The sequence below is a fragment of the Epargyreus clarus genome, unplaced genomic scaffold, assembly GCF_041222505.1.
Source record: "Epargyreus clarus isolate Ecla_fem2 unplaced genomic scaffold, WU_Ecla_fem_2.2 ptg000034l, whole genome shotgun sequence".
In the NCBI taxonomy this organism is placed as follows: Eukaryota; Metazoa; Arthropoda; class Insecta; order Lepidoptera; family Hesperiidae; genus Epargyreus; species Epargyreus clarus.
Window position 1 is genome coordinate 6,214,788 of NW_027332239.1, and position 13,987 is coordinate 6,228,774.

General features: G+C 37.3%; 2 protein-coding genes across 2 annotated transcripts; both read left to right on the forward strand.

The window, feature by feature from the left end:
* Positions 1 to 3,350: 3,350 nt before the first annotated feature.
* LOC140756132 (uncharacterized) lies at positions 3,351 to 10,698 on the forward strand. Its single transcript, XM_073091570.1, has 5 exons — positions 3,351 to 3,406; positions 3,938 to 4,079; positions 5,243 to 5,778; positions 6,944 to 7,033; positions 10,062 to 10,698. The coding sequence occupies exons 1-5, from the start codon at positions 3,351 to 3,353 to the stop codon at positions 10,696 to 10,698; spliced, it is 1,461 nt and encodes a 486-aa protein (XP_072947671.1).
* Positions 10,699 to 11,474: 776 nt separating this feature from the next.
* Positions 11,475 to 13,775, forward strand: LOC140756133 (uncharacterized). The gene is made up of 2 exons (XM_073091571.1): positions 11,475 to 11,922; positions 13,075 to 13,775. The coding sequence occupies exons 1-2, from the start codon at positions 11,739 to 11,741 to the stop codon at positions 13,773 to 13,775; spliced, it is 885 nt and encodes a 294-aa protein (XP_072947672.1). The 5' UTR covers positions 11,475 to 11,738.
* The last annotated feature ends 212 nt before the right edge of the window (positions 13,776 to 13,987 follow it).

Below are 13,987 nucleotides of genomic sequence, written 5' to 3' on the forward strand. Positions count from 1 at the left end.
TTTGGTTCAAAACTTCTTAATTTTGGATATAAAGTCAGAAACTGACCATGGGTGAGCCGATCACGTAATATTGGATGCACCCAATACTGCCGTTTCTTCTTTCTTTCTTTTTTACGGAGCAACAAGTACACACATATTGCTTCTTCGACTTCCATGATTGGACTAGAACGCTGTCACTCTATGCGAATTACGGCACTCCGCATTTACATCCGCGTCTGTCTGAACACTTGCGTTTAGAACCTGAAGTCTGAACTAGCTCTTACTTCGCGTTTAGTTGCGTTGCGGATACCGCGCGGTTAGCACGTCACAGCTCAGGAGTTCGCCAACATGGCGTTGGATCGTTTCGACACTGAACTATTTATTGATGAAGTGGAGAAGAGACCTGCAATATGGGATTTTCAGAGTGAGGATTACTCAAATAAAATTATAAAGAACCAAGCTTGGCAAGAATTGGATGCACCCAATACCGCCTTTTTCTTTTCTTTTTTTTAAGGAGCAACCACAGTAAACACACTTCTTCGTCGACCTCCATTTTCAAACTGACGTTATTCCTGCACGACAATCGCATAATAACCGCTGGTGTCTGAATAGCATCACAATTTTGCGGTTTGAAACCACGCGATTCGTGAACGCGCGGTTCCCGCATGTCTGAACGAGCGCTTAGTGCTTGTTCACGTTGACTCGCGGGCGCGGTCACGAAATATCAAACACTTGAGTTTATATCCAAGTGTTCACGTACAAAACGCACGTGCGGTCTAAGTAGCGGGCAAGCTAGCGACCGACGCGCGCGGCCCGCTCGCGGCATTATCAAACGACTGAGACGTTTGTGTGTGTTCACGTCGAACTAGCGGCGGAGGTCAGGTAAGTTCAACCAGTTTGAACTTGTCGCTAGAAACGATAGCACGTTTCTTTCATGTCGTTCAATACAGAAGAGTTTATTAGTGCTGTTCAGGCTAGAACTCCTATTTGGCAAAGTAAACACAGTCAACATATGAACAGAAATGTTCTTAATAAACTATGGAAGGAAATTGCTGGATTGTTTCCTGATATGGAGGGTGAGTACAGTGCTGGAAATATGATATATTTGTAGGTATTTTAAACTTTTTATTTCCTGAAGACTACAAAAGATACATAATACAAAGGCGACTACGTGTATATTAAACGTTTGTTTTCCCAAAAATATTTCGTGAATAAATTCCGAACTTGTTTAGCCCGATTTGATGGATTGTTGTTTCTTCCAGTTCTAGTTTGTCGCCTTTGGTGTCGAGTTGGAATTGTGAACTCATTATCACAATCGTAACCATCTGTATCATTTCAATATTATGCAATAAGCAAGCAGTTTATATAATCAGGCGTGCATGTTTAACATCAGTTTCAATAGGTTTTAACAAAACTCGCCATTTATTGCATAAAATTCCAAATGCACACTCCACGGTTTTTCTCGCTCTTGACAATCTATTATTAAAATTTTCTCTCTCTTGATTCAATGTTCTTTGTGGGCATGGACGCATTATATATTCTTTAAGAGGATAAGCTTCATCGGCTAATATAACATATGGAGCTGTAATATTAGAATTAGGTAATGTTCTTGGTTCCGGAATATTAAATGCACCTCTTTCGAGTAACCGGTTCAGGGACGAGGCATTAAATGTACCGCCGTCGCTTTGCTTTTACTCTACCTCCCACTTCAATAGTTAAAAATCTTTTCCTCGCATCAGCCACAGCTTGCAAAACAATAGAGAAATAATGCTTGTAGTTAAAAAATGCCGATCCTGATTTTTTAGGTCGTGTAACCCTACAATGTTTACCGTCCAAACTGCCAATGCAGTTAGGAAAGTGCCACATCTCCCTAAAATCTGAAGCAATATTCATAAGCTGGTCTTCAGATGGCTGTGGCATGTGGACATTCAAATTGTTTTTCCAAATAGCTTCACAGGTACTATAAACAATCTCAGACACAGTACTAACACCCATACGAAAGCTATATGCCAAAGATCGAAATGCCAATCCAGTGGAGAGATATCTGAAACACAATAAAAAATGTAATTATAATGTAAAACTTAAATATATTTACACTAATCATCAACACTAAACAATATTTCTGATTTTACAGAAAAGGCTTTAAGGAAAAAATGGAAGAACATTCGGGACCAATTTATGAAAGAATTTAAGAAAATTCCGGTTTCTCGTTCTGGTGATGCTGGTGAACAGATCAAAACACTTCAATGTGGCCATATTTTCAAATGATGCTGTTCATAAAAGATGATGTTACCCCAGAAATAAATGAAGGCAATTTAGATGAAACTACTGATGAAAACAGCAATAATAATGATGATGATGAGCGGTCCTCGACTCCCCAATCCATAGCTGGTGCATCTTCAAGTACACAATATACGAGCACCAAACGTAAATGTGCACAAGATGTAAGACAGGAATTTATGGAATTGGAGAAGAAAAAGTTGGAATTATTACAACTTAAACTGTCACAAAGCAGCAAACAACACGAACAAGATTGCGAAGATCTGTTATTTTTTAAAAGTTTATTGCCGTACATGAAAGAATTATCTCCTATGCAAAAACTACGCGCTAGAAACAATATTACACAAGTTATTATGGACGAAATGAATAGTGGCATGACGCAGTCTCACCATGGATATAATACATACGATTATAACACGACTAATTATGGAAATTAAACTTTGTATAATTGATAACGATAATATTAATTAAATAAAATAATAAAGAGGAACCTTGTTTGAATTTGAATGACTGCAATATGTATCCCGATAAAAAATGATAATTTACTTAACTACTTACTATGAAAATTATTTTTTTTTAAACTCACCTTATAGTTACAAACAGTCTTTCTTCGGGCTTTATACTTTTATGAAAATTTGTGTCCACTTTTGAAATATCACTCCTTATTGAATCCAGTATGTAATCAAAACAGCGGACACTCATCCTGGTATATCCAAAAAATCTTGAAGGATGTTCTCTCAAATTACCATATAAAGTATGAAATTCACCATACCGTTCTCAATCTTTATTAATTTCGTGCACGCCAATTCTAATTTTTAGCATCTCCCACTTTAGGTATGAATTTTCGGTTAAAAATAAAAGATCGTGGTCCATATTTACAACCTCTGACAATACGTCACACTCGCGCGAACGCCTGGCGGTTAATGTGAACACGAGCTCGCGACGTCTACCGCGCCTATTTCGCCACCGCGCCCGCGCGTTCCAACGTGAACAAGCACTTAGTGTTGGTTCGCCAGTGGTTGTGTGTGGACGGACGTATTTTATCAGGTATAAAATGGATAACGAAACAGCAATTCGTCTTATTGAAATTTATGGCTCCCATAGTCCATTATGGGATACTAGACGTAAAGAATTTCACAATAATAACGTGAGAGAAGATCTATGGGATGAAATAGCAAAAACATTCGTACAACCAAAAGCAGCTTTAAAATTGAAAATGAAAAGTCTTTGAGTTCTTATAGAAGGGAGAGAAACAGAGAAAAAACAAGTAATGTCACTGGCTGTGGTAAGTTTAATCTTATTACATTTTAGTAGTAACAGTAGGTACTTATTATTACATTTCTGGCCGTTTACATTTTCACTATACTAATTCTTAATTATCTCTTAAACGCGTGGACCCGTTTTACATGATTCAAACTGATGAAATGGTTTTAGACCTAGACCTTTCATTTGACACCATAATCGTTAAGATTTCTCAAGAAACAAAAAAGCAAATTTTCTAGTTGCTCTCGTGATTATCCAACATTTGTATGAAACGCGTAATTAATTCTTTTAAAAACTTAACTTAATCTTATCAAATATCAAACGTTAAATTATTTGTTATCGCTGTGGGTACGGCCGAGTAAAGGCCTGCTCGAGGGCTAGTTAGTTAGTTATAAAAGTAGTGCGAGTAAATAAGACACAAGATCAGCTTATGTTTCAGTTATTTTAATAATGTTCTTTTTTCTGTTGCAGGTAGAAACAAGGCCTATAAATCTAAATGGTTTGCTTATGAAGCATTCAGTTTTTTACATGACAGGAATAACCCTATTGATGCAGTGGTAAATACCTATTTATTTTATTTTTTTATTAGACTATAGCTTTCCGCCAGCGACTTCGCCCGCGTGGTCTGGTTGTTTCTTATAAATTTTAACCTAATGTTACTCGGTGAAGATGTAGCTTTATAATAGTGAAAAATTTTTCAAAGTCGGTCCAGTAGTTTTTGAGTTAAATCGTAACAAACAAACAAATCTTTCCTCTTTTTAATATTAGTTTAGAGGTAACGGCCATATTATACATACAGCCCGCATACTACAAAAAGATGAGATCAGATAATAATAATAATAATAAATAATGCTAAGGGGCCGTTTATTAATTACGTTAAGATGATTTTGGCCATTTTTAATCTAAGGTTATGTAATTATTTAATATCTTTCTTGCCAATCAATTGATCCGTTTGTCATAAAATATCTTGACAAAAAAAAACGAATATCAGAAGGAGTGGTAATAAATTGATTTGGAGTAAAGGTAGCTGCTTCATTCGCTGAATTATTTGATTTTTTTAATAAAGAGTCTCTGCGAAGAAAGTTATGCAAGTGAACAGTAGCTAGAACTATGGTTTTGGCTGATTTTGGGCTTAAAATCATTGTACTTCTCAATACTCTAAATTTTGCCGACAAGATTCCAAAAGCATTTTCTACTACTCGGCGTGCTCTTGATAGTCTATAGTTGAAAATCCTTTCTTTTGACCCTTTTGGATGAATTCCTGCAAATGTTGTCATCAAAATATGTGTGCTTAATGCAAATGCTTGATCTCCTAATATTACATATGGTATCTTAGTTATTTAGGGTATTTGTAAATTTTCTGGTGCTGATACATTAAGTTGATTATTTTCTAGCTTTCGATACAATTCAGAATGTTTATAAACTCCTCCATCTGAAATTCGACCTTGGCTTCCTATGTTACACTAAAAAATTGTAGTTTGAGTCTACTAATGCTAATAGCATGATGCTAAAGAACTTTTTATAATTAAAATATTCAGTGCCGCTACGAAAAGGAGCTTGAATAGTTATGTGTTTTCCATCTAACGCCCCAATGGTGTGCGGAAAATTCCATTTTTCCTCGAAGTCTTTAGATACTGCTTTCCGATCTTGCTCTGATACTGGTAGCTGAAAAAAATAATATTAATATCGTTTTATTTATTTTGTTATATTTTTGTTTCAGGATTGTGGCTCACCCTCAGAGCCGGGTAATACAGAACAAGCTATTCCGGAACAAGGCATTTCAGAACAAGGCACTTCGGAACCAGGAACTTCGGAACAAGGCACTCGAGACCAAGATACAAATATCAAGAAGTCGTCAAGAAAAGAAAAGCCAGCTAACAAGAGGACATACCAAGAGTCAGAATATGATGCTGAAAATCAAATGATAGAAGAGGCATTAGAAGTAATGCGAAAACAACATGACAGTAATAGTAATGATCCTTACGTTGCTTTTGGCATGCACATAGCAGCCGAACTAAGAAAATATGATGCCACTATGTTTACGAGAGTTAAACATTTAATAAATACTATACTATACGAAGCTGATATGGAGCGCCTCAATCAATTATCAACACAAGAATATAACGCTGAAAACAGACGAGGATATTTCACTTCACAGTTTACCGATCTTGACTCATCATCTTCTAGTAACATGGGTACTGGCCTTACACAATTGATTCACGATTTAGACACGGATGTAGATAATATTGTGAATTAGTTGAGAGCAACTGTGATTGATGAATGATGATTGTGTTGTTTTTTAATTACTACTTAATTATGAAAATAAATAAATAAAAAATAAATAAATTAACAATCTGTAGTTTAAAATATTTCGCCAAATAATAAAAATAACATAAGTAATAAAGTTCATAATTATTTACCTGTACCATGTACTTAAGAGCTCTCACTATGGCTTCGCACACTTCTGGAATTATTGTTGATATTGTTTGCTTTGATACGTGAAACGTGTATTGTAGGCTGGAATAGGAGTCTCCTGTAGCCAAATATCGTAACGTTATTGCAAGTCTCTCCTTCGACGTTATTGCCGTTCGCCAGTGAGTATCCATTTTTTTAATAAATGGTTCTACCAATGTATGTATGTGTTCGAATTCTTCCAAAGATAATCTTAAAAACTGTGGCGTTCGGTAGTTGATTTCGTAATAGATCACTTCCAGATTCTTTGTCCTCTGTTGAAAGAGTGGTCGCATCCAACACTGCCTTTGTCTAATACACTTTCTTCTATTCCTTCTTCTACGTAATTTACGAATAATAAGCAGAGCAACAACACACGCGGCCGCTTTCATTGTGGTTTGAATACGAAATAAAGAACGCGGCGTGTCTCGGACATGCCGCGCAGCACTGCCGCGCAGAAGGTCTAAACTAGTCGCGCGGCAAATTTGTGTCCCGCGAATGCCGCGCGTAGCTGCCGCGCACCTTGCACGCCGTGTTTGGACACACCTTAATAGAGAATAAAACTGCCAAAGAAAAGAACATTGAAGGTAAGTTTAATAAAATAATATAAAACCACATATTTATATTCTATTTTCTTGGCACGGTATTGCTCCTTCATTCATAAAATAATCTTTTAACGTATCTCTTGCAGTAGACGCTCGTGTTACTGGCCAGCCTGTATTTTGTATATTTTCGAGTCCCACTATTTTCAAAGTGTCACGAAAATTGAAACCATCCCTTTTGCGAATAAAGTTGTGTAAAATGCAACAAGCTTTCACAATGTCTTCTGAGAAATGAACAGAAGTGTTTAATGGGCGATGTAATATTCTCCATTTGTTTGCTAGTACGCCGAAGGTACACTCAATGCAACGTCTGGCACGGCTTAACCTATAATTGAAAACTTTTTTGTCTAAGTCCAAATATTTTCCAGCATATGGCCTCATCATATTTTCACTGAGGCCAAATGCTTCATCACCAACAAATGTAAAGTTCAATGGTTGTCGATTACCGACCTGTCGTGGTGAGGGCATATTTAATGTCTTTCTGTGTATTTTATTACACAGTTCACTTTCTCTAAATATTGTAGAATCGGATGCTTTACCGTATGCCCCAACATCCACGAACGTACAAAGTAAATTCGAATCGCAAGTTGCTAGAAGTACTATTGAAAAAAAATGTTTATAGTTAAAGTACAAGGAGCCGGTATCGAATGGATGAATAATTCTTATATGTTTCCCATCTATGGCGCCTAAACAATTAGGAAAATTTGTATTTTGAAGAAATCCGCTGGTAATTTCATTCCACATGTCTTGGGTCGGTTCTGGAATACAAACGGCTTTTAAATAGTTCCAAATTAGTTGACATGTTTCTTGTACTATTTTCCTTGCTGTAGAGGCCCCACGGTGGTAAGAGAGTTCAAAATCCTCAAACAAGCATCCAGTTCCTAGATACCTGAAACAATGAAGTATATTATATTTTTTTGTTGTTACAGTAACTAAATTACAGAGGAAGTGGAAGAGTCTTCGTGACAGTTTTAATAGAGAAAATGCAAAAAACAAGAACGTGGCGAGTGGTTCGGCAGCAACAAGCAGTAAACAGTACATTTATTTCAATCATCTATCTTTCTTGAATTCCTTAAAAGAAGTGAGACCGCCTACCGATGTTACTTCCGAGTGTGCAACTAATGATGCGGAAACACCTCGCCCGAAAATAAACAGAAACATTAATATAAAAAGGGCCGAAAAATCAGAAAATGAAATTCTCAGAACACTTTCGGAAAATTTAAAACGTAAACATGATCAAATAAGCGACCAAAATGACCCCGATAAGCAATTTCTGATGTCGCTGCTTCCACATATAAAAAAAATTGACGAAAATTGTGAACTTGATTTTCAATCAGAAATATTACAGTTAATTAGAAAGTACACGCATAATCAAAATTATGAAACCTATTCGGCACAATATTATGGTTATTCTTCAGGAAATGCCAACATACACTCTACACAAAAAGCTTCTACATCTGCCCAGCCTTCTCCACTTCATTCACATTATTCCGACAAGTCTATGCTTGACATGTCATACTCTACACAAAACGCTTCTACATCTATCCCGTCTTCACCTATAATTCAGCCTTCTCCAACTCATTCATATTATTCTGACCAGTCTATGGACAACAGTTCTGTTATCGAAGACATGTTCCGTGATGATGACGAGGTATACCAAATTATAATAAACACACAATAAATAAATACAAATACCTAGGTGTTTTATTTGTTAACTAGCTATTCTCTAGCAGAATAAACAATGCAATTGTGCCCCATGGGTGAACTATCAGAAATCCTACTAATATTATAAATGCGAAAGTTTGTGAGAATGGATGTATGGATGTTTGTTCCACTTTCACGCAAAAACTACTGAATGGATTTTGATGAAACTTTACAATAATGTGGCTTACACATCAGAATAACATATAGGCTATAATTTATAAAGATATTGTGTATTTTATCCCAAATATAAAGAAAAGTAAAAGAAAGTGAAAATTATGAAGGTTTTTGTCTTTGCCGGGCTGCAGACACTGACCCCGGAACGCGACACGGCCGAGCCGGGTCACTATGACGGGTTTTTCGCATCTGCACGGTGGTCATAGCCGGGCCACTTATGTGTACCACCGACAAAAAGGTAGGCTTTGCGCTGTATGTATCCCTTAGTCACCTTTTACGACACCCACGGGAAGAGAGGGGGTGAGGGACTGTATTCTAAAGCCGCCCCCACACGGCAAAAATATGGCCTAGATTTTAAAATACGCAGTTATAATAATTATAAGTAGTGATTATAAATAAAGTATAGATTATTTTATTATAGTGTTCTGTGGAGTTTTATGCTAGTGATTATTTCCACTTACCTTAATGTGATAGCTAGTCTTTCCGCAGGTGCGATGCTTTTCCGCATGTTGGTGTCGTGGTGCTTTAATCCAGCATATAATAGAGCATGTAGTTCCCAAAACGTATCTATACTTAAACGAAAATGTTTGAAAAACTTTTTTGGATGGTTTAGAAGATTATCGAAATGTTCGTTGCATTTGTGTACATTCGTTAAAATTGGATGTATCCAATAATTACGGTTTCGTCTTCTACGACGACGTCTTTTTATTAAAAGTAGCGCAATTAAACCTTTTTCGTCCGAGTCCATTATGATACTGCATGCCTGGGTTAAAAAAAGTAGCAACCACCGACCGCAAGTGTCGACCATCGGCCACAAGTGGCTGTCGCGCGCTTCAGCTACTTTTGTGGCCGTTTCTTGCCTCTTGTGGCGGCGTTTGTGGCTGTCGCGTGTGGCCCGTGTGCGGCGACACTTAGCCGCGTACTGATTAGCTATGTCCACACTGTGCCCTTTTTTGTTCATCAAGGGCATGCGTCATAGCGCAGTCAACAGCGCAAGTCGGGCATGCCCTTGATGCATGCGCAATGACAGTTGAAAGCGTAGCGCGCGCTATGATACACGTCATTCCGCGTCGGATGGATTTCTATTCCAGAAAGCGTTCAACAACAAGATGACAGACGAAATTACGTTGAATTTTATTGAAGATTACCGAAACTTTCCACAGCTCTGGGATCCAAATAACAAATTTTAAACAAATAAAGTAAAGAGGAACGATGGTTTACAAGTTTTGGCTACTAAATATAACACGGACATCGATGGTGTTAAAAAAAAGATAAAAAGTCTACGCTCATATTTTTCCAAAGAGCATCAGAAAGTTATGAAGAAAAAAAGAGGCTCTGGATCCGATGAGATATACGTTTCACCGTGGTTTGCCTATAAACATCTGTTGTTCACTGCTGACTCTGTGACGCCAAGGGAAACTAGAGAAACTAGTACTGAGGAAGAAAAGGTATTTTTAAACGCATATTTGTTGAAATTAATTTATTACATTCTTCCACAATATAAATGTTATAAGTATTTGCTTTGAAACGGTATTGCTCCAATATCTGACATGAAATAGTTCATAAATTCCTCTCGTATTTGGTTCGATGTATTTGATGGCCTACGAGGAATTCTTTGAAGTGCCCTGTAACCACTGTCATCTGCAGTTATTGCTCTCCACGACCCGGGAATTATTTCTCCAGTGCTTACATCCTCATTATCAAAACAACCTGGAGGGCAGTAATGACGAACGAAAGTGATGATCTTACTGATAACGCCATATCTGAAGCATTAACACTCTTACAACAGTGTGCAAGCGATAATATATCAGAAAAAAATGATCCCTATAATATGTATGGCCAATATATAGGAAATGAGTTGAGAAAGTATGATAAAATTACATTAGCATACGTAAAAAATGCAATAAATAAAATTATCTTTGATGCAGACATGGGAGCATACAGTGGTTATGGTTATTATACTCAGTCATATGGTGAACACGACAATTTAAGATATATGTCTCATCCCTCTTCCTCATCGACGCCATCTACATATTCGATGCCTGCTGCCTCACCAATGCCTTCTACCTCACTGATGCCTCCTACCTCACCGATGCCTCCTACTTCACCGATGCCTCCTACTTCACCGATGCCTCCTGCCTCATCGATGCCTCCTACTTCACCGATGCCTGCTGCCTCACCGATGCCTCCTATCTCACCAATTTCGATGCCTCCCCCTCCTCCTTCTCCAGCTCCTCATCATTAAATATTTGTTTGTTTAATTATCTTATATTATTTGACCAATTTTCTAATTAGATTAATAAAAAAATAATAAAAATATGTAATTTTATTTTACCTTAACATAATCCTTTAACACCTTTATAGCATCACAGACTTCAGGAACTATAACCGATATCCTTTGTTTTGATATACGAAATAGATACTGTAGACTGGTATAAGAATCTCCTGTGGCCTCAAGAATCTCAACGTCACTAATAATCTTTCCCTAGCGGATATTGCTTCTCGAAAATTTGTGTCCTTCTTGCTTATTTTGGCGTTTATGAGAAAATACACATTGTCAAATTCGATTTTACTCATTCGAGTGAATTTTTTTCTTCGTCATCGAAGCACAACTCTTCAAACAATCTGTTCCCAGCCTGTAATCTATTTTTGTATAAGAGTTTAATCCAAAAACGTTTAGTTTTCTGTTTTCTTTTTTTTTGCAAGCCTTAGAATTATTAAAAAGGCAGTGGTAGCGACAGCTTTCCGAATGTGCGGCCTCATGGTGATCTCGGGCAAACTATACGCACGCGCGGTCTCTATTCGACTTCAAGTTAAACTGAGCGTCGATGCTCACGATGGCTCGGACTTGCCGCGCGAGGCAGCCTCGGATTAGAAAACTTACAGACCGAGGCTACCTCGCGCGGCAAACGTTGCGAAGAAAACGTCCGAGGCTGCCTCGCGAGGCTGCTCGCTCAGTCAGTACGCGGCTAATCAAGAATTATTAATTACATTAGTTCACGAAAGATCTGTCATATGGGATAAGCGCTCGTTCAGACACGGCGGGAACCGCGCGATTTCAGAATCGCATGGAAATCGCGCGAGTCTTATTTGTATGAGTTATTAAGTAATCGTTCTGACATAACCGCGCGGTTAATCAAGCCACGCGGTTACGGCAACCCAACCGCCAGAAAATAGAATCGCGCTGCTCCCGCGCGTTTCTGTTACTGTGGAGTCTTTACTTCGCGTTCAGTTGCGTTGCGGATACCGCGCGGTTAGCACGTCATAGCTCGTGAGTTCGCCAACATGGCGTTGGATCGTTTCGACACTGAACTATTTATTGATGAAGTGGAGAAGAGACCTGCAATATGGGATTTTCAGAGTGAGGATTACTCAAATAAAATTATAAAGAACCAAGCTTGGCAAGAATTAGTGGGGATATTTGGAAATTGTGAAGACACATTGGAAAAAAAAATAATATTTTTAGTAAGTAGGTTTATTCACCAAAATGAACTGACAAAATTATTACTTATTACTCGTATAATTATTATTATGAAGCGCTAGTATATTATACTCTCGGTATACTTTAGGTACTTAAGTAAATACCTATAAACAAACTTCGACTGTTTCATGCAGACATTTCAAGCATTTTTTAAAATAAAACTCACAACGATATTAGTTAAGTACCTAAATCTTTCAAGAACAGTATGTTAGTTGTAGCTATATTTTTGTGTCTTGCCATGGAACACGCCCATCATTCACAAAGTAATGAGCGAATTTATCTCTGATATTCAAAGATGACGGTGCCCCTCTTCCCGCATGCAACGTATTGAGACTAGTCATTGGTGCAGTATATAAAGTATCTTTATATTTTAGACCATCTCTAGTCCGCACATAGTTGTGAAGAATGCAACAGGCTTTTATTATGTCTTCAGCAAAATCTATGTTTACATTTATAGGCCTATGAAAGATGCGCCATTTGTTTGCCAAAATACCAAAAGTACACTCAATGTTACGTCGAGCTCTCGATAACCTATAGTTAAAAATCCTTTTTTCATGTGGTAAACATTTGCCTGAATATGGACGCATTAAATTTTCTGCTAAACCGAAGGCTTCATCTCCAACTATAACATAAGGCATTGGTGTTGGGTCTACATTAGATATTGGTTTAGGTGTTGGTATATTTAATGATTTTTCTGTCAGTCGTTTATAAAATAAAGAATTTTTAAATATAGCAGAATCACTGCTTTTGCCATAAGCCCCAATATCAACATAAGTAAAGCAATAGTTGGCGTCGCAAAGTGCTAAGAGCACTATGGAAAAGAAATGTTTATAGTTATGATACAAAGATCCCGAATCAACAGGCTTTATAACTCGGATATGCTTGCCGTCTATAGCACCAATGCAATTTGGAAAATTTGCATATCTCTCAAAGTCTCGTGCTATTGTCTTCCAGGTATCTTCAGTCGCTTCGGGCATGACTTTGTTTACCAACTTATTCCACAATGATTTACATACTTCGCGGACAATTCCTGTAATCGTCGATTTTCCTAGGCGATAATTGTAGCTAAGTTCTCCAAATGAACAACCTGTACCAAGATATCTGAAACAAGAAAATTATTAATAATATTATTATTTTAAGGTACACAACTCCAAAAAAAATGGAAAAACATACGAGACTGCTACAATAAAGAATATAAAAAAGAAAAAGCAACTCCTTCTGGTTCAGGTGCTCGTAAAAAAGCCCGATATATGTATTTTTCACGACTTTCTTTCCTGCAGAATAGTGTAAGTAATAAAGACACTACAACTAATATGGAAGAACAGAATGTAAAGCAAAGTGAGGAGACAAGTCAACTAAACGCCAATGCAACCGCCGCCACTGAAATACGTCCCCCTAAACGTAAGAAAACACAAGTGCCAGAAGAAAAACTAGCTGTTTTAATAGAAAAAAGCATCGAGTCCCGACAAAATTTTCAGAACGAACTTCAAGAAAATAGTATTACTAAACAAGATGACGATAAACTCTTTTGTTTGTCGTTATATAAAGAACTCAAAAAAGTACCAGAAAATAAGCGTTTAGCGACTAAAATCGAATTACTTCAAGTGATCCAAAAAGGACAAATCTTACAGCCCCCTGTTCGCTACAGTACTCAGCATTCATACCCACCATACACACCTTCATATTGGCAAGGACAACAGTATACAAACCCGCAAGGATATTTTACTACATCTGGATCATCTCCTATTGTAATTCCGCCCGCGTCACCATCACAGTTTAGTTCTGGCTCTCAGTCGTCTACTGTTATAGAAAATATATATGCTGATTTTGAAGAACAATAAATAAATCTTACCTTAAAGTTATAACGAGTTTTTCTTCTGGTGACACGTTTGGCCTCATATGCGTTTCAGAGCTTGAAATATCTTGCCTGATCAGTTCAATTAGTTCACCAAAAGATTTTATTGACATTCTCAAATAGTCAAAAAATTTGTTATCATACTTTCTTAAATTGGGATATAACGTTACGAACTGACCATGTACTGGTCGGTCACAT